Source organism: Lacerta agilis, chromosome 15, assembly GCF_009819535.1.
Source record: "Lacerta agilis isolate rLacAgi1 chromosome 15, rLacAgi1.pri, whole genome shotgun sequence".
NCBI lineage: Eukaryota > Metazoa > Chordata > Lepidosauria > Squamata > Lacertidae > Lacerta > Lacerta agilis.
In genome coordinates, this window is record NC_046326.1 from 30,440,650 (window position 1) to 30,461,660 (window position 21,011).

The 21,011-nt window shown below is 46.8% G+C and overlaps 2 protein-coding genes and 1 non-coding gene across 3 annotated transcripts in view; 1 reads left to right on the top strand and 2 right to left on the bottom strand.

Moving 5' to 3' along the window:
• Positions 1 to 11,994, bottom strand: part of AP2B1 (adaptor related protein complex 2 subunit beta 1) — a 55,788-nt gene extending 43,794 nt beyond the window's left edge. The window contains exons 1-5 of the mRNA XM_033171311.1: positions 11,816 to 11,994; positions 6,985 to 7,042; positions 5,563 to 5,668; positions 4,028 to 4,163; positions 2,832 to 3,077 (exon numbers count right to left, since the gene is read on the bottom strand). Of these exons, the coding sequence (XP_033027202.1) occupies positions 2,832 to 3,077; positions 4,028 to 4,163; positions 5,563 to 5,668; positions 6,985 to 7,021 (525 nt within the window). The 5' untranslated portion in view covers positions 7,022 to 7,042; positions 11,816 to 11,994. The remainder of the gene's footprint in view (positions 1 to 2,831; positions 3,078 to 4,027; positions 4,164 to 5,562; positions 5,669 to 6,984; positions 7,043 to 11,815) is intronic.
• Positions 11,995 to 12,534: 540 nt separating this feature from the next.
• PEX12 (peroxisomal biogenesis factor 12) lies at positions 12,535 to 16,638 on the top strand. The gene is made up of 4 exons (XM_033171313.1): positions 12,535 to 12,611; positions 13,158 to 13,323; positions 14,026 to 14,585; positions 16,128 to 16,638. Exons 2-4 carry the CDS (start codon positions 13,198 to 13,200, stop codon positions 16,525 to 16,527), a joined length of 1,086 nt encoding a protein of 361 aa, XP_033027204.1. The 5' UTR covers positions 12,535 to 12,611; positions 13,158 to 13,197; the 3' UTR covers positions 16,528 to 16,638.
• A 3,739-nt stretch (positions 16,639 to 20,377) lies between these two features.
• On the bottom strand, positions 20,378 to 20,474 carry LOC117060439. The gene has a single exon (XR_004427997.1). It is a non-coding gene; the product is annotated as a Z30 small nucleolar RNA (small nucleolar RNA).
• Positions 20,475 to 21,011: the final 537 nt, after the last annotated feature.

Here is a 21,011-nt window from a genome sequence, read left to right on the forward strand (position 1 = left end):
TAACAGTCAAGCTGTGCTTACTTCACAAGCTTCACCTTTTCAAATTGCTGGTATATTGTTGTTGTTGTTGCTGCTGTTGTTATTCATTAAATATCCCAGCCTTTCCTCCGAGGAGCTTAAGGTGGCATTAAAGTGGTTCTCTCCCCTCCCATCATACCCTCAGAACGCTCTTGTGAGGTAGGCAAGGCTAAGATAGGCAGACAGAGACTGACCTAAGGTTTCCTCGTAAGCTTTAAAGCTGAGAGAAAATTTGGGCCTCCATTTCCCTATTCTCAGTACATCGCTCTAACCGCTATACCACACTGCTGCTTTCAGCAAAACGATTCAACCTGCAAAACGTCCACGTTCTCAGCTTTAAATATGACGCTTCTGTCTTTTGCAATGCCCAAAAACTGCATCCGCACAGGACCACAACACAGATTTTCACCTTTTTGCTGTAGCATTTTTGTCTTGGCATTTCGGGGGGGGGGGGTTTATATAAATAAGACTTCTTTAACCCGGTGACAATTAAATAAAGAGGTAAGACATAGAAAAGGCATTCTTTTTACACTCCCTAACATAAGGAGACAGTTGCTGTGGCGAGAACACGGCGTCTCTGAGAAGCCATCAATATTCATGGGAGGAAGTCTGAACAGAACCAGCTTGGAATGCTGCCTTTCAAAAGCCAGAAAGGCATCTAATTTCCTAGCAAAGGGCTGGGGGGGGGAGAGAAGCAGCAGCAGCAGCTTCCAGCAAAAAGTGAGGGCAGCAAAGCCAGACACTTTGGGTGCCATTGTCTCAGGAAAAGCCACAAGATCAAATTCAGAACAGATCGTCCTGAGGTTCCTTGTTTGTGGAAGGGACGGACTCTGGCACCTGGCCAGCAAATACATCACTATCAAGGGAGGCTCAAGCCGGCGGGATTGGCATTCCGGTCCATTTGTTCCATTACGGGCCCAGAAAGCGGAAAGCCGGACAACGGCGCAGACCCCAGGATGAACGGGCGGCAACCAGATGTCACCTCCACCACCAACTACGCGCAACGAGAGAGGGAGAGGAGGTTTGGGAATCTGTTCTCGGTGGCAATTCTGGCCCTAGCTTGCTTTGACTGGCCTGGTTAGAACTGGATGTATTTTGAAGCTAGTACTTTGGCCACCTCATGAGAAGAGAAGACTCCCTAGAAAAGACCCTGATGTTGGGAAAGATGGAGGGCACAAGGAGAAGGGGACGACAGAGGATGAGATGGTTGGACAGTGTTCTCGAAGCTACTAACATGAGTTTGGCCAAACTGCGAGAGGCAGTGAAGGATAGGCGTGCCTGGCGTACTCTGGTCCATGGGGTCACGAAGAGTCGGACACGACTGAACGACTGAACAACAACAACAACTTAACATGGTGAGCTATCTGGAGCCTTCAAGGCAGGGCATTAGGAAAGTCTGCCCACAGCAGCTGCATTCAGGCCTTTGGGGAGACCTTAGAGGCTAGGCCTTTAGATAATCCAGACCAGCCTTCCCTGCATATGTTTTAGACTACAACCCCACCCCCCCAAAATCTAGATATAACCTGCCTGGAACCTGCTTACCTGATGGTCATCTCAAAGGCTTGTTTCCTGCCACAGATGATTACCCAAATGAACACATGAGAGTCTGTTAAATTGGAGATGATCCCAAAAATCTGGCAGCTTGTAAGCAGGGACTCTCCACACAGACCAACTATGACCTGGGCACACACATCATGATTTGGAGATTAAGGGGTTGACTAAAGCCCCACCACCACCAAATACCCAAATGTAAAGTTCCCTGGTGTTGGGGGATTAATTCTGTTTGCCAGCAGGGGTGGGCAGGCATCTGCCTCAGTACCCCAAGGTGAATGAGCTCATGGCAGGGTTGGGGCAACCAATGCCATCACTGACTCCCTAAATCCCTTTTGGGACAATCTGCTTGACCCTATTGGAACAAGAGCACTTCCTCCCTGGTCCTCAGTCAGAAGAGCTGGCAGCTGCCATCCCTGTTGAAATACAGAAGGCGTCCCTGTAGAGACATCCCCATGCCTTTTGAAGACACACCTGTTCAGACAGGTAGGCCCCTGATCTCTCAACCTGTGTCTGCCATGTTGCTTTAATATCATTTTTTCTATTGCATCTTTCTATTATGGGTGTTTACATTCTAATATTTCACATGGAATTGTTTTACTGATAACCAGCAGCCACACGTCGGACCTCGCTAGTGAATTCTAAGGGGCAAGAAAACCTGTGCAGTTTCAAAAACAGTGGTTAATAATCAGTGCTGTCCTTCATCTTAATTCAAAATGGTCTCTGCCTATACCCAAACAGTCGAAAACCTGCTCCTTGGTCTCGGGAACCATAATGTAAAATGGTTCTCCAGCTGTTGTTGGACTACAACTCCCATCATCCCTAGCCGGCAGGACGACTAGTCAGGTGGTGATGGGAATTGTAGTCCAAAAACAGCTGAAGACCCACCTCTGGGAAGCCCTGGCCTACACTGACCAACAGCGGCTGTCCAGGATTTCAGACACAACTTTTCAAACCAAGCATGATTCTAGTCCTCATTGTTCTGAGTAAAGGCTTGAAACAGGAACATAGGAAGCTGCCTTATGCTGAGCCAGACCAGTGGTCCAACTAGCTCAGCATTGGCCACAATGACGGGCAGGGTTTCAGACATCCCACCTTGGAGATGCCGCTGGGGACCGATCCTGAGGCCTTCCGCACGGAATGCAGGTGCTCTGGCACTGAGCTACAGAGCGCCACAATCCTGCACACATACACACCTGCGTTAGCCGAGAAACATTATGCCAAGCATCAAGGAAGCATCCCCTGCGGGAGGGGTACTTTACCATGGGATTGGAGTCTGCAATGAGGTCACGAAGGGAGTCCAGGAAGCCCTGGTCCTCCACCATCTGGGCGTTGATGTCGTGCAGCTTGGCCACGCAGACGGCCGCCGTCTTCCGCACATAGGGGTCCTCGTCCTTCAGGCACTTGCGGAGCGGCTCACACAGGTACTCGGTAATTTTGTCCACGCGGATGCAGCCCATGGTGCGCACCGCCAACGCACGGATAAGAGGGTTGGGGTCTTCACAGTCCTGGGGGCGGGAAGAGAAGCAGGTTGTCACAAAGGTGTTCTGTGCAGTTTCACTCCCCCCCCAGAGGGAGAGAATTTGAGTCCCGCCACTTCTTGGGACGCAATCAACTTGCTTCAGGGCTGGATTGCTGCAATGTGCTCTATGTGGGGCTTCCCTTGTGCTTGGCCTGGAAGCTGCAGAGAGGGCGGGATGCTGTGGCACGACTGCTGGCAGGAGTGAGGCCATGTCGACATGCAACGCTTCTGCTCAGAGAACAGCATTGGCTGCCAGTTTGCTACCTGGGCAAGTTCAAGGTGTTACTATTGGTTTATCAAGCCTGTAAGAACTTGGGATCATTTTACGTGTGAGATTGCCTTACCACTCAACCGCTTCAATCTGCAGAGCTGGCATGTAATACCAGTTCGGCACCTTTAGTGTGGCCACACGGACACTCTGGAACTCCCTACCTATTGACACCAGGCAGGCACCTTTACTGTACTCTTTTTAGCACCTGCTAAAACAGTCTTGCCTAGATGACCCTACCCAGATTTGCAGAATGTTGACATGTGTTGTAACCTGCCTTGATTTAACTTTTGATTTTCAATTATTCTTTGAATGTTTCAAATAGGCCTTTTTAATTGTTCGTATTTTACTGTTTTATTCTTTTCGTAAACCGCTTTGAGGTCTTTTTTTTGCTTAAATCAAGCAGTATATAGATTTTGTTAAATAAAGCCATTCTCCTAAAGATGCGCAGCTCCGCCTGAAGATGCCGAGGATCGAACCTGGGATGCTCTTTCGCTGAGGAACGGCTCTTCCTACAGTCAGAGGACATGCTGCATATAAGGACGTCATCACAACGTCGGGGGGGGGAGGGGTTCCTTCTGCATGCAACTCGGCCATCACGACAGCTGGCGCTTTGCTGGCCTGTAGTAAAATTAAGGCACCCATCATTCCCCACCCGCCCCCATTACCTTCACAAAACTGTTGACTGCCATGATGGCCATATCCGGCTGGCTTTTGGCGTAGTTCATCAAGTACAAGTAGACCAACTTCTTAAGCTCCAGGTTGTCGGTCTGCATGCAGTTCACTACATCTGGGAAAAGGGAGCTAGATGACAGGCAGGGAGAGGGAGGGAATGAGAATGCTGAGTTGAAGCAGGAACCCTGAAACTGGAAGCAGACCTCCAACATTCCAAGCATATTACTATTATTAGGAATATTTATATTTTAAAGGAATAAATCTCAAAGAGGTTTAACGACACACTAAAACACCTAACTAAACACTGCTGAAGTATACATTCAAAGCAACGTAATCAACAGGAAAGTCAACTACTATCTTAAAAGATTTCAAAACAGAGATCAACTACAGAATGCACATTTAACAAATAAAATGGCCTTAAACGGTTCAAAAGAAAACATTACCAAAGGCAGTCAAACATAAAATGCGCTTTTAAAACAGATCTGCATCACCTAACGGTAGGGCCAGCCCAAACGGAGGAAAAACTGAAGCGTGGAAACCTGACTTGCAAGCTGGTGGGTCTGGCTGGGCCAAAACGGCCTGGCTGGCCTGATTCAGCCCATGGGCTGGAGGTTCACCACCACTACCACCTGCCCGGCAGGATTTGGCAATAGGGGATCCAATGACCCTCCTGTTTTTGGGGGACTGCCCATGCTGTGTTGGGGCTGATGGGAGCTGGTATCTCAACAATGTTTCGAGGAGGAACATTTTCCCCTGAGTATGCCCAGAGATTGCTTCCTCCATGACAGCAAAGAGTCCCAGACACATGGACCACAGGTGGGGAGCCTGCCACTCTCCCAGTGTTGTTGGACTAAAACTCCCCTTGCCCCTATTCACTGGGCAAAGTGCACTGGGGCTGATGGGAGCTGGACTGCAGCAATGGCTGGAGGCGAGATGCAGCTTCTGCATCTCTGCTAGAGGGCTCCAGCACTGCGGAGACAAAAAGAGAGGAAGAGGAGTGTTACCTGAAGGGTAAAAGCATATTGGGAAATGATACATAATGAATTGAAAAAAATGTTCAAAAGTACTCCCCCCCCCAAAAAAAAACAGAGTCCTTTCTGTTGGGGATAACTCAAACTGAAATTCCCAGGTGTCAAAAAGGTTATTTTTGTATGCCACTACTGTGGCCTGTGTCTTGTTAGCTCAAAGATGGAAAACGAGCGAGGTCCCAACCAAAGAAGAATGGCAACTTAAGTTGACAGAATATGTGCAGCTTGCAGACTTAACATATAGAATAAGAGAGCAAGAAGAACATACGTTTAGAGAAGACTGGAAAATGTTTATTGAATATATGGAAAATAACTGTGTATAGCTGAAAACACTGACAGCATTAAGATAAATTCAACAGTGTAAATAAGCTTTGATGGGTGTAATAATGGAATACTGAATGGTATGGTTTTTGTAAAATATGCAGGGATTTACGATATGTAAAATGAACCATGGAAAGAGAAGGAGCGAAGTCACTGAGAGAGAGAGAGAGGAGTGTTACCTGACATCCTTCCCCACAGTCATGGCAGCAATGACCTTCTTCACAGCTTCTTTCCTCTTCTCCTTCTTCTCATTGTTGAGCTCCGCTTTCAGTTCAAAGATCTCCCCTGAAATGAAACATGAGGCCATGAGAGAGCGCCATAGTGTACAGAAATAATACGGCATAATGATGACACCTGCTGGTTCGGGCCAATGATCCTTCTAGTCAAGGACCCTCTTCTCAGAGCAGCCAACCAGATGCCTGTGGGAAATGCACAAGGATCCAAGCACAAGGGCATTCTGCCCTCCTGCGGCATCCACCAACTGGTATTTCAGAAAGCATTGCTGCCTCCAACTGTGGGGAAGAGCATAGCCATTGTGGCTAATGGCCACCAACAGCCCCCTCTTCCAGGAAAAGGAATTCCAAAGGAATTCCCCACCGCTCAGGTATCGTGCAGTCTCCACCCCCATTGTTCAGCTCCGAGGGCCTTCTGGCGGTTCCCTCACTGCAAGAAGCAAAGTTACAGGGAACCAGACAGAGGGCCTCCTCGGTAGTGGCGCCTGCCCTGTGGAACGCCCTCCCATCAGATGTCAAGGAAATTAACAACTACCTGATTTTAGAAGACATCTGAAGGCAGCCCTGTTTAGGGAAGTTTGTAATGACTGGTGTTTTAATGTATTTTTAATCTTTTGTTGGAAGCAGCCCAGCCACTCTGGGGAAACCCAGCCAGATGGATGGGGTATAAATAAATTATTTATTATTGTTACTATTATTATTATTATTATTATTACTATTATATTATACTACATACAACCTAAACAACAGGAAAATTGCTTTAGAATCTATCTAGAACAGGGGTCAGCAAACTTTTTCAGCAGGGGGCAGGTCCACTGTCCCTCAGACCTAGTGGGGGGGCAGACTATATTTTTTTTAGGGGGGGGAATGAACGAATTCCTATGCCCCACAAATAACCGAGATGCATTTTAAATAAAAGCACACATTCTACTCATGTAAAAACACCAGGCAGGCCCCACAAATAACCCAGAGATGCATTTTAAATCAAAGGACACATTCTACTCATGCAAAAACACGCAGATTCCCGGACCGTCCAGGGGCCGGATTTAGAAGGCGATCGGGCCAGATCCGGCCCCTGGGCCTTAGTTTGCCTACCCATGACGTTTCCCGAGAACTAAAACGGAGACTGATTCAGCAAAACCTAATATTCTGCAGACACTGGACTCGGGGATGGTTTTATAGGATGGCTGCCAACACGTTTTCCCCAAAGCCAGTGGAAAGAGAGATGGCATGGAAGAAAGAGCGTCCATGTGATCTAGCATGCTGCCTAGGCTTTTGAACCACATCTGCATCATTCCCAAATCCCCCCCCCCCCCCAGGTATCTCTAGAAACAAGCTGCAACATCACATTAATGAGTGGAATCTAACCTTTTTTATTGGTGGTGAAATATTTGGAGTCTGTCATGATTTCAAGTTCTTATCAGACCTGTAGAGAAACAATATAGCAATATTTTAATGCTTCATAATAATAATAATAATAATAATAATAATAATAATAATAATAATAATAGTAATAATAATAATACCTTATGCCGTTTACATAAAATGGTACAAAATAGTTCTTTAGAGAAGATCAGACATAATACAATTATCAAAATACATTTAAGAATTAGGCTTTATACTCTTCCAGATGCTTTGAGAATTAGGTAAGAGGGAACTTTAAGTTATCAATTTGAAGCATTAAAGAAAAACTCTCCTGGATCAGACCAAAAGTCCATCAAAAAGCACTATTATCAACAGCAACGCACTGGAGCATCTCAGGCGGCTCTCACAGACATCTCCTGCTTATTTGTAGAATCTGTCAGAGAGAGGTATTCTGTTTCTCCATTTTTAATCCTAGGTCAATCTAACGCCACACAGAAATCCACCCATATACATAAATCAACTTTCAATAAGAGATAGAGTCTTGCAACTAGAAGTCACCTTTTTGCCCAGTCTTTCCATAAGATTGGGCGCTGTCATGTTATTCATTCATTCATTCATTTTTTTGCATTCAAATCCTGCCCCATATATACATAGATAAATACATACAGTACATACATACATATATATAGAAGAAGAAGAGTTTGGATTTGATATCCCGCTTTTCACTACCCGAAGGAGTCTCAAAGCGGCTAACATTCTCCTTTCCCTTCCTCCCCCACAACAAACACTCTGTGAGGTGAGTGGGGCTGAGAGACTTCAGAGAAGTGTGACTAGCCCAAGGTCACCCAGCAGCTGCATGTGGAGGAGCGGAGACGCGAACCCGGTTTACCAGATTACGAGTCTACCACTCTTAACCACTACACCACACTGGCGCTCTCTCTCTCTCTCTCTCACACACACACACACACACACACACACATACACACACGACCTCTCATAAAAATGATTTTAAAAATAGTAAGAAATCGATCTTCCAGTGTGGCCGCACCAACACTTCAGAACTTCCTGTCTATGGACATCAGGTAGGCTGCCTGTTTAAAATGAAATTGTTGAGGTAAATCTTTCCAGACACATAGGAGATGTGTTTTAATCTCTTTCACCATTAATTTTAATTATTTTTAAACATTTTTACCTGCTTTTTCTTGACAAATTAAATATCGTTTGTAAACCGCTTAGAAGTTTTACTACAATCAAGCGGTATGTATAAATTTTGTAGGGAGGGGAACTTTTTTTAAAAAATAAATCATCCAAAGCAGTACAAAACAATAATTAAAATGACTGGCTGAATAAAAAGAATTTTAAACAACTGCATAGCCTGTTGGCACACACACACACAAACACACACAAAACTTTCAGAGAAACTCCTGAAAGTTAAAAGCAAGGATGCCTGCCAAATCTCTTCTGGAAGGGCCTTCCAAAGAGACACTAAATATCTGACTTCTGGATGAGGCCATCCTGTATCCCTAGAAGTATTCAAGTAATTCATTTATTTGTAGAACTATTTTATATTCCTGATCAGTAGGGGAGGCCAGAGGGCCATGGTGGGGGCACTGCCCAGCTGGTGCTGACCCATGACAGGGCCTTTTCAGTGGTGGTTTCCCCAGCTGCGGAATGCCCTCTCTAGCGAGGTGCATTTGTTTCCCTCATTATTAACATTCATGGTGGATCATAAAACACTCCTATTCACCCAGGCCTTTGAAGGCCAAAATATACTGTTCCAGGCAACCCTGAAATTGATACGTGATTATTTATCAAAATGTGTGTAGGGCTTATTAGCATTTTGAAATGGGATTTGATTTTAATGTCATTGTTTTGCTGTCTGCCGCCCTGGGCTCCTTTTGGGAGAAAGGGTTGGGAAATTTAGATAGATAAAAATTAGATAGAAATCTAACTGACAACAATAATGCAGGATGCTGGCATTTCAAGATTGCAGATGTTTTCCCATCCCTGGGTAAAATTAGTAGGGAGGGATGCCTGAGCAAGTTTTAAAAAAAAAAAATTTCCAGTAGCACCTTAGAGACCAACTAAGTTTGTTCTTGGTATGAGCTTTCGTGTGCATGCACACTTCTTCAGATACCACGAAAGCTCATACTAAGAACAAACTTAGTTGGTCTCTAAGGTGCTACTGGAAGGAATTTTTTTTATTTTTTATTTTGTTTTGACTATGGCAGATCAACACGGCTACCTACCTGTAACAAGTTTTTTAAGTCAGGGACAGCTGAAAAACCTCTCACAGAGTCTAGCCATCCCACAGCAGTCTAAGCAGGAGGGATGCCTCACTGGTGCCAGTGCATTTTTCTAGCAACCAAGATCTGATAGGCCAAAAGGTGATTTTGGCAGTGGGAGCATCTATCACACCAAACCAAATTCCTGGGAAATGTGAGGAGGGGAGGTAGATACACATCCTTTACTGGAAATTTATTTTTGTTTATTGAATTTATATAAATATTACCTGCGCTGCTTACAAAGAAACATACAGTGCTTAAAAAGTGCAGTACAGTATATACCATGATTCCAATAATCAAAAAGCAATAGAAGGATGTAAATGCTAATAAAGATTACATGGAACCTGGATTTAAAGCAGAATTAAAATGCCCTTAGTGAATGAACAGGGTGAGTGAACCTGGCACAGAAAAGACCAGAAATTAAGATTCTGATAACAGCATGAAGAAATCTGATCTATTTCTCTAGGTATGGTGCAAGGTCAGGGGTCAAATGCAAAATTTTGACAGTGATGCATTCAAATTTAAGGGGGGGGGGGTTCAAGGAGTCTTGGATACAAATCCATGTTGTAACAGGACAAATCTTTAATTGTGCAAGATTAAGAAACGTTGATATAAAGGATGTAGAATAGACTTCCCAAGGCCTCATCAGATCCTAGTCCTAGCATGTATAAAGGGACAGACTGCCCTCTGAGAAACTGCAAAGTGCATTTCCCTCTGCATATACAGGGTGAGTCCTTTAAAAGAGGCCCTGTGGATACAGATTACACATGTTCCACGGCGGCTCTTTTAAAAGACTCACCATGTATTTCAAAAAAGGAGTGATTTCCAGGGCAAAAAGTATTATTTCTGCCTCAGGTTAAAAATCCAGGCCACCACTCCAAAAATCGAGCTTCTCCAGCCCTTCTGGCTAAACTGGAGGGGGGGGGTAGAAGCTTTCCTCCGAAAAACATTTCAGTCTGCTCTAAGCCTTCCTCTTTGGTTTAGTTTGGGACCTGTTCAAATTAAATTATACAAGGATGATCTGGGATGCACTCTCTCTCTCTCTCTCTCAGACTCTGAACACCCCTTCTAACCCAGAAATCTGAATGCAGTTACAAAGATATGGGATGAGAGAACCAACAAAGAGTGAAGGTTTCAACTGGACTTTGCATTGAGGGGGCACTACCCCACCCCCGTTTCCAAACCCTAAAAAGCCAGCAGAGTGAGGAGGAAGAGGCAGGTTTAGGAGGGGAGATAAAAAGAGGACAGAATCTGCCTCCATCCCATGCCAGAATCTTGACCAATTTCAACCCTCTCCAATATTCCATTTTCTGTTCAGTCCATTTATACCAAACCTCCTAGACACTCTCCACCCCCAGAAGGCTGTCTCTGACCTGACCCAGCCCTGCCTCCATTCATAAGACCAGGGCCAGTTCCCACTTTTCTTCTCTCCACCTGCACCAGTGAAACGCAACCCCCACTGCAGAAACCCCACTGGAGTTCCCTCCCAAACCCCAGACCCTCCCACTCCTTCACTCCAAACAAGCCCACCCCTCATTTTCTCCAGCCTCCACCACAACCAACTCCGAACGCCTTTCTTCGTTCACTGGGGTGCTCCACGATCTCTGTCACTTGCACCCCACATGCTGCCCCACTGCAGGGACAACTCTACCCTTGCAATAATGCACACACCGTACAGACTGTAGGTAAGCCACTCCGGGCGCCTTTTGGGCTGGGTAAAGGTAAAGGTAAAGGGACCCCTCATCATTAGGTCCAGTCATGGCCGACCCTGGGGTTGCGGCGCTCATCTCACGTTATGTGGCCAGCATGACTAAGCCGCTTCTGGTGAACCAGAGCAGCGCATGGAAATGCCATTTACCTTCCCGCTGGAGCGGTACCTATTTATCTACTTGCACTTTGACATGCTTTCGAACTGCTAGGTGGGCTGGAGCTGGGACCGAGCAACAGGAGCTCACTCCATCGAGGGGAATCAAACCACAGGGGATTTAACCCACAGCGCCACCCGCGTCTGGGTACAAATAATCTAAATAAATACTCAGATTAACAAATGATTAAACAAATTACATTGTTGTTATTAATATTAATAACATGGCCAAGGCCCTTCACCTTGCTCCATAATAATAATGGTAAGAGCAATACTGTAATGGCAATAATAATATTACTGCCAAGCCCAGCCCCCCCCCCCACAACCTTGGGGTAGGGGGAAGATAAAGAATCCTTCTAGTCTGGAGGAGGGGCACGCACCCCCCCCCCGCCCTTCTGAAAGGCATGCCGCTCCCCCACCCCATCTCAAGCCCCTCCTCGGAGGAAGCCCCAATTCCTGCCCTCCCCCCTCAACAACCAACAGAGGTCTCCCCCAAGCCTAGCAGCACCTCCCCAAATAGATGCTGCCCCCTTTTTTCGGAAAGGAGAAGGGATGAGCCCCTCCCCTATTTCCTCTGGACCAGCCCAAAAGAGAGGTATCGGTCGCCCCCCTCCCCGTTACGAGACCCCCCCAATTTCCCCCGAGGGGCGGGGCCACCCCGGAAGGGCCCCTCCCCACTACTCACCTGCAAGGGGGAGGCGGGTCCTCGAGAGCCTCTTTCGCTGACGGGAGGGGAGGGGGGGCAGCAACGGCCGCGGAGAGCCACAAGCAGCTCGGCTGGGGAGGCGGCCGGAAACCGGGATGTCTCGGAGGACCAACCACCCGTCCCCGCCACGCCTTCTCGCCTAGAGCGTCCCGTGGCCACAGAACTGAGGGGCCTAGGTCGGCCCACGCTCATTTCCGGTCGGAGGGACGTAGATATAGAAAGTATTGAGTGGCCCATGTACATACCTGACACCGCACTTGTGCGTTTCTGTTTTTTTTTTTAAAGGCCGCTCATTATACCCTGCTCAAAGAAGATATAAATACAGTTCGAGTTTTTTTGAACCACGGAGATGACGAAGGCTAGGGAGGAGACACTTTACCTTCCCCCACCGGCGATAGCGCGTTTCCGGCCATTGCAGGAAGTTCCACCCCCTTATACTACCACTTCCTGGAAAATGATCAATTTTATATATGAATAAAATCTTCATTATTGCATACACCTGTGCGTGTGTGTCAATACGCATTTTTTATATTTAGTAAAAAAAATCTTTATAAAATATATTTATATTGCTTGCTATATTATACATTATTTATACAGTATATTAATTAACATGCAACAAAATAAGATGCCTCATGCCTTAGCCCCTTCCTAACTCTACCTTACCATAGAGATGAGGAAGAAGGAAGGCTAGAACAATAGGCTTCCCCTGAGCTACCTCCGGTCTCACATTTGGTCCAGCAGACAAGGAGACCCATGGAGTGCAGGACGATCTGAGGTTGTGCTAAGAGGGAAGCGCGGGGAAGGGGAAGGGAGGGTAGAAAAGGGGAGACCCCAGCTCCTTCTTTTAGTAATAATAATAATAATATGTATACCTCGCCCACCTGGCAGAGTAGCCCCAGCCACTTTGCCTTTCTTTCTCCCGAGGGGTGGCTGGTGATGGGGGCACAGGCACAGGAAGCAGCTTCATGCAGAGTCCGGCCATTGCTCTGCATAGCTCAGTATTGCCTACACAGACTGGCAGCAATAGCTCTCCAGGGTCTCAAGCTAAAGACTCCCTCCCATCCTATCTGGAGATGCCACCGGAGCTTGAACTTGAGACTCCTCACGCCACCCTCCATCCTCCCAAGTGCAGGTGCTGCAATTTCCCAGCTTTCAACTTTTCCCAAAGACTAGAAGCTTGTGAAGCTTCATTGGGACTGAAGCAGTAGGGCGTCAGATTGCGCACCGAAAGGTGAACACCCCTAACGCCCCTCCAAATCCAGAAGCTTTGTGCACCCTATCAACAGCAGCCTGCAGTAACCATTTTTGTTCTTTCCGTAAGATTTCACCGGCAATCCGGATTTTCCATTCCAGAAGACACCATGGCAGAGCATGGGGCTCACCTCACTGCGGCCTCCATCTATGAGGACAGGCCATCCATCTTTGAGGTCGTTGCCCAAGACAGCTTGATGTCAGCCGTGAGGCCCGCACTGCAACATGTGGCCAAGGTAACAAAAATGCTCCATGGGCGGCATTCCACCCTGGTGAGTGGTATTCAGCAGGATGGCCCACTGCTACTTCCCTGTGCTTGTGGGACCAGCCCAAAATGGCTGCAAATAAAACGTTTTAAGTGTATTGTAAAGTGCATTATACAAATGTGACACTAGATGGCGATGGCGAGCTATGGCAAAATCAATATATTTTTCAAAATGTTTTTTAAAAAGCATTTTCACATTTTTTATGTGTGTCTAGATTTGACCTATAGCTACTGCTGATTTCAATCATCATTGAATATTTTTATATACCTGCTTGTCATTAATTCTAATGCGTTATATTTTTATAAACAGCTTCAATCAAACAATATATAAAAATTTTGTTAAGTGAAATAACTCAGTAAGCAGCCCGGAAGCTCAGGAGAACCTAGGAAGCTGTGTTTTACCTTGCATGCTTTTGCAAAGGGGCATCTGTTTGGCCACTGGGAGAACAGGATACTGGACTCAATGGCCCTTTGACCTGGTCCAGAAGGGTTCTTAATTCTTATACCATTGTTCCATCTAGCTCAGGATTGTCTACAGCAGCCTTCCCCAAATGAGTGCCTGCCATGCTGGCTGGGGCTGCGAATTACCCCTGAGAAAATGCAGCTCTTATCAGGGGTGGGGTGGGGAGAGTCTTCTTACTCGTTACTTAAGCATTGCTTTCTCTTGCGCCAGGTGCTGGCAGAATCCAACCCTGGCCGTTATGGCTTCTTGTGGCGCTGGTTTGACGAAATCTATGCCCTCCTGGATCTGCACCTCCAGCATCACTTCCTCTCAAGGTGCAGCGCCTCTTTCGCTGAGAACTTCTACAGCTTGAAGAGAGTGGTGCTGATGCACGGCGGTGGCAAGTCCAGGAAGAGACGCTCAGTCACTGCCGGGTTGCCGCGTAGGCCTCACTGGAAGTCCCTCTGCCTGCTGGTCCTCATTCCCTACCTGAGGACCAAACTGGAAGCACTGGTTTCCCGTCTCCGGGAGGAGGACGATTACTCCATCCACCCACCATCATCGTCCTGGAAGCGGTTCTACAGGGCCTTCCTGGCCGCTTACCCCTTTGTGAACTTGGCTTGGGAGGGCTGGTTCCTGGCCCAGCAGCTCTGCTATGTCCTGGGGAAGTCCCGGCACCACTCTCCCCTGCTGAGGCTGGCTGGCGTCCAGCTGGTGAGGCTCACGGCGGAAGATGTGCGAGCCTTAGAGAAGGCGGCAGCCATGAGCGGGAGCCCACAGCCAGCAGGAAGGTGAGCTGAAATGGGGAAACGGGCAAGCTCTGAAAGGGACATACAGATGAAACTCGAAAAATTAGAATATCGTGGAAAAGTCCATTTATGTAAGCAATTGTTTTCATTAGCTATTGGAGTTTAATATATGAGATAGACTCATGACATGCAAAGCAAGATATGTCAAGCCTTTATTTGTTATAATTGTGATGGTTATGGCGTACAGCTGATGAAAACCCCATAGTTAAAATTGTTAATTTGGGGTTCTCATCAGCTGCACCCCATAATCATCACAATTATAACAAATAAAGGCTTGACATATCTCGCTTTGCATGTCATGAGTCTATCTCATATATTGGTTTCACCTTTTAAGTTGAATTACTGAAAGAAATGAACCTTTCCACGATATTCTAATTTTTTGAGTTTCACCTGTAAGGACAGCCAAACCATCTGTATGGACCAGGGCAGTCCAGCATGCATGTGGCCTATTTTGGTGGCCCTCAGCCACATTTGACACCCGCAACCCTTGTGCTGCCAGGTAAGCAAGGTGCTGGGTTTTGGGAAGGTGGTGTGATGGCTCTGGCAAGATCCTAGGGTCCTCCCACCTCCTTCCCAAATCCTAGTGTTTTTCCAGCTTTGGAAAGAAAGTGGGAGGGGCTCTAGGACCCAGCCTACATGAGAATAGAAAAGTTTTCAGCATGCAGTTTAAAAGCTGCTACAGAAGGTGCGTGCTGAATCTCCATTGGTAGATTTCCCAGTTTTGGGCAGATGACACTAAAGACTCGGTTTCATCCCGTTGTCAGATGAGCCTCACCAACCTGGTTAGCTCAGTTGGTTAGAGCGTGGTTCTGATAATGCCAAGCTTACAGGATCGATCCCTATATGGAACAGCTGCATATCCAGGATTGCATGGGATTGGACCAGATGATCCTTGGGGTCCCTTCCAACTCTACAATTCTATGATTCTAACTCTAGGAACCCACTCCGTTCCTGCAGATGAGCTCAATGATCGAGCTGGAGTATAAGGGTTCTTGGTTCTTGGTATGAGCTTTCGTGTGCATGCACACTTCCTCAGATACACTGGTGTATCTGAAGAAGTGTGAATGCACACGATAGCTCATACCAAGAACCAAGAACAAACTTAAGTTGGTCTCTAAGGTGCTACTGGAAGGAATTTTTTATTTTGTTTTGACTATGGCAGACCAACACGGCTATCTACCTGTAACTGGAATATAAGGGTTCAGGCAATCCCTGGTACCCTGGGCCCAAGTGGCTCAGGGCTCTGCAAATTAAGACAAGAACCTTGAGACTGGCTTCGTAGCAGATGGGCAGCTGGTAGAGACAGTTAGCAGTAGTGTCAAATTTTCTCGGCCAGATGTCCTCATCAGCAGTCTAGCCTCCGCATTCAGTACCAGCTGGAGCCTCCGATCCAGGCCCCAGGGCAGCCCCACAAAGACTGCATTTCATTAATCCAGCCCCAAGATACTGACTACAGTGGTCAGCTGGCAGCAGAGAAGATGCCTTCACTTAGTGCTCTTTTTTTATCTGTCTTGTCTCTCATAGCTTGAAACAGCAGGTACAGTCTGCTGCAAAAAAAGCCTTGGGCGGCCTGGCCTTCTCCCTCTCCACCGGGCTCTCCGTGGGCGTCTTCTTTCTCCAGTTCTTGGAATGGTGGTACTCGTCCGAGAACCAGGAGTCCATCAAGTCCCTGACAGCTCTGCCTACCCCTCCGCCGCCCGTCCACCTGGACCGCAGGGCAGGCTCCCCGCTCTTGCCGAAGCTCAAGACCGTCTGCCCGCTCTGCCGCAAAGTCCGCGCCAACGACACGGCCCTCTCCACCTCCGGCTTCGTCTTCTGCTACCGCTGCGCCTACAACTACGTGAAGCAGCACCAGCGGTGTCCTGTCACTGGCTACGCCACGGAACTCCAGCACCTTGTCAAACTGTATACCCCTGAAAACTGACGGGGTGGCCCGCACCCTCTGTCTCAGGCACCATGTGGCTGGGTGGGATACTTGCTTACGTTTGTATGTGTTTCTCTTGTACACACATGAAATTTATCTGCTACGCAGGCATCCCGTGATGTTTTATTGGTGGTCTCTGTGATCTTGGCTACCGGATGAAAAGCAGGCATGCTCTGACCGTTGAGAACTCTCTGGTTATCTTGCTCAACTTATTTCTCCTAGAAGCTGAGGAAGATTAGCCGAGCGAGAGAACGAGAGATAAGCCTGCTATGCCTTCTTCCTTTCAGTACGTGAAGGCACACCTCCATCGCAGGCTCCCATATACAGTGGTGCCTCGCAAGACGAAATTAATTCGTTCTGCGAGTGCTGTCGTATAGCGAAAATTTCGTCTTGCGAAGCACCAATGGGGGAAGAGCAGTTTAACGGGGGGAAAGGCAAGCCCACTGAAAAATTCGTCTTGCAAGACAGCCTTCCGCTAGCGAAAGCCTTTCGTCTATTCGAGTTTTTCGTCTAGCGAGACATTCGTCTAGCGGGGCACCACTGTATGAGAATCCAGAAGGCTCCCCGTGCACAGAGTGGTATGCCTCAACTTTCTTACTTGATATGTTGCTCAGCTAATTTCCCCCTGGAACAAATTAGGCTGTGGTGGGTATCAACGCATGTGTCCCTTCCAGAGTCCTGACAAATCTAATCCAAAACTGCTACAGTGGTACCTTAGTTCCATTCCGGGAGTCCGTTCGTCTCCCGAAACAGTTCGGAAACCAAGGCGCAGCTTCCGATTGGCTGCAGAAGCTTCCTGCACTCAATCGGAATCTGCATCAGACATTCGGCTTCCGAAAAAAACGTTCGTAAACTAGAACACTCACATCCAGATTGGCTGCATTCGGGAGCCGATTTGTGCAGGAGGGACTACCAAGGTACCACTGTATTTGCATTTCAAGGAAATCAGTTTACAGCTTCCTAGGGGCAGTGTTTATGGGGCATTAACCCCTTCCTCCCTACCGCCATCTGCTGTGTTCCTGAGGCTGCTTTGGCTTCCCTCGGCTGCTATTTACATAAAAAAACAAAAATGTGCTTGCTAAGTTAGATTCAAAACATTCAATTTGGTCACGACAGAGAAAAATTTATTTATTGTTTTAGGTTAAAAAAATATATATCTCCCGCTCTTTAGCCAAAAAAAAGGCTCCCAGCAGATTACTGGCAAGACAGTTCCCTGCCTGCCGACTTGCAATATAAAAGACATGACACAAAAGGAAAGGGGTTTAGGAGGGAAGAGGGTGGGAAAGCACACTTGTCTTAGTCGCAGGTTTCTCACCATGATCAGCTGGAACAGAAAGCTTCCAATGGGAAGAGGAGCTTTCAGTAGTTCGATGTGGTGCCCCTTCATTCGCATCTGTCCCCAGGAGCCTGGTGGAACAGGTGTTGTAGATGAGAGTTGGTGGAGAGCTGCATGGTGAAACTGTTCTTCTAGCCAAGGAGCTGGAGAAGCCCCAACTAGAGAACTCTCAGACCTCAGGGCCTGGCTCTGGTGAGCACTACAGGAACACACAACCTGTGGCCCTCTAGATGCTGGAGCAAGGGTGCGGAGAGTTCTTAGGGCAGGCATGGCCAAACTTGGCCCTCCAACTGTTTTGGGACTACAACTCCCATCATCCCTGACCACTGGTCCTGTTAGCTAGGGGTGATGGGAGTTGTAGTCCCAAAACAGCTGGAGGGCCAAGTTTGGCCATGCCCGTCTTAGGGGATCCCTATTCCCCTCACGTAGCTACAACTTCTGGTTTACCAATGCCTCTTTCCCTAGGAACTTCCAAGGAAACTGGAGCTTTGTAAGGGGAACCAGGGTCTCCTAGCAACTCTCTGCAGCCTTAGCAAGCCACAGCTCCCAGGATGCTTTGGGGGAAGGCACAGCTGTTTAAAGGGCTATGACACTGCTTTAAATGTACGGCGCAGGTGGGCCCTAGGATGGCCAACTGTTGACCGCAGCTCCTCTCGGCCCCAGCTAGTGTGGCAAGTAACCCAGCAATACCATGGCAGCACCATGTTGGTCAGCCCCACTGTAAACCATGGAAAATGAAGCTTTTGTGTCCGATTCCAGGAGATGCTCTTAATATCTGGTGAGGGACGGCGGGGGTCAGAGCAGGACTCTGCTAGGAGGGATTCTCCTCCAAGGGCTCCCCTTCAGGAGCATGGCACTTGGTGGGTGAACCTCCCCATCATCATCATCATCACCTCCTCTTCTATGCATCAACAGGAACAGAAGACTATTACCTGCAAGATATGGAAACAGAGGTCCCTGTTAAAACATTCAAGCGAATGCAATCCGAAAAACATATAAGACAAATAATGTTTTACACTACAGTTCCCATCATCCCAAGCCACCACTGCCATTTTTTACTCTTCCTCAACCCCAGCCTTGATCTTCCGGCTCATGGGAGTTGTAGTCCAAAGCGTTTTGAGGGTATCAGGTTACAGGAAAGGCTGGATATGACAATTCCCAAATAACAGTAAAAGTTTAGCCGTCACGGGAGCAGGGTGTGTGTGGGAATCAAACTCTAACATAAAATGGTGGTTGAGTTATGTTGAGATCAAGTTATGCACTGTGTTTATTCATTGCATTTCTCCACGGAACTCAAGGTGGTATACATGGGTCTCCCCTTCCTCAAGCCCTACAACAGCCCTGTGAGGTAGGTTAGGCTGAGAGGCAGGCATTGGCCCAAGGTCAACTCATGAGCTTCATGGCTGAGCAGCAATTTGAACCCTGGTCACTCCCAGGTCATATACTCAATTTTTTTATATACAAAAAGGTATCCTGGTTTTTCAGTTACCTTGGCCTTGAAAACACAAAACCGTATTCACTGCTGCAGGTTCTTAAGGTATTTAGGTTCCTTAAAATATTTTCTTAGAATTCCAATAAGATTTACTTAGAATTTCTTATTTACTAAGAATTCCAATAAAAACAATTTCCAAGAAAACTTCTGATGTTGTTTTTTTTTTTACTTATAACATTTAATTCACATTCAGTGTGCTTTGCTAAATGTCCCACCCCTGCAAATCAAATATTTCCATTTAAACACTTTTGACCACAGGAAAAGAGAAATATTCACACAACCTGCAAAAATGACACAGCAGACATGCAACCATAGATGCGCTTACTAGGTAGCAGGCCCCATGATTTAGTTTGAAGTACAGGTGCATGTTTAGGATTGCCATTATAATTTATATTTTTTTGCTTAGACATGGGGGGAAAAACCCAGATCACGTAGGACATTGGACATTTTAATTCAAAACTTTCTGCCCTCCCCCCTCCACCGTTCCACACTGCAATCACTACATGCTAATTCTCCAGATTGTATAGCGACTGGAGTAAGGCCCACTAAATTCAATTGGACTTAACTCCCAGGCAACATTAAAGTGTTTTGTTTTTATATCAGCAACCTCCATTACAAAAGCCACATTGAGCAGTGGGGTTTTTGCATTTGCAAAAGCCACTTTGAACAGTTTACACACCTGTAAAGTTGCAATTCTGAACACATGTATTATCTATTTGTTAGCAGCCTCATGCCCAACATTGCCCAGGAATTCTTAGAAGCCAAAATAAATCAGTGCAGCTTTGAAATCAGTGATTAAAAGTAGTTTTTAAAGGTTCAGTCCTCAATCTTGATTCAAAGGGGCATCCAATGTGGATTCCAATCCACCTTCTGCCCAGCCCTGGTTTACTGCTTCCAGCAGTAATTTAACAGAACTCTTATCACAACCCCAAATTAGTATTGATGGGGTTAACCTTAAGAGATTGATAAGATCCCAACCACCACCAAGGATTGCAGGTCACTTGCACGCAGACAGCCAAAATCTGCTCAGAGAGAAGATTACGTGATCATGTCCTGGTCAGAGCCAAACCATAAGTTGTGGCAATACCAGGTCAGACTATACTTCACTCATCATTGCCTCTGGCATATCTTACAGGCAACCCCAGGGCTGTGGCTCAATAGCAGGGCATCTGCTTCGCGTGCAGAAGGTTTCAGGTTCAATCCCCAGCATCTCCAGATCAGGGCAGGAGAGAACCCTGCTTAAAATCCTGGAGGGCAACTGCCACACCGTGGAGATGGTCTGGTTCACAATGAAGCAGCATTCTACATTCCTAGTTAAATCAGGGCCTTACTAACAAGTGTCTGCATGGTTCCTCAGCTTGGCTCTGAAACAGGGCTGACTCTCAGAGTGCTTCACATTGTAAATGCATTGCTGAGATACTGCAAATGAGGCAACAGAGAGATTTGGTTTAAAAAACAAACAAAACAAAAATTGCCGAATTTCCCCCAGGAAGGTTAAATGATATGGACAGACAATTATAAGAACAAAAGAGCCAGCACACCCCGATCAGTGCCTCCCAACCTTTTGCAGTGAAAATGCAAGTTTAAATCATAGGATTTCCAGTGCAACTGGAACTGACCTACACTCAGCTAAGGTCTAGCACAGAACATCTCCTT

Coding starts and splice junctions, on each gene's coding strand:
- PEX12 (XM_033171313.1), top strand. CDS start 13,198: ATGGCAGAGCATGGGGCTCACCTCACTGCGGCCTCCATCTATGAGGAC. Junction 13,324..14,025: donor CACTGCAACATGTGGCCAAG/GTAACAAAAATG, acceptor CTCTTGCGCCAG/GTGCTGGCAGAATCCAACCC. Junction 14,586..16,127: donor AGCCCACAGCCAGCAGGAAG/GTGAGCTGAAAT, acceptor TGTCTCTCATAG/CTTGAAACAGCAGGTACAGT.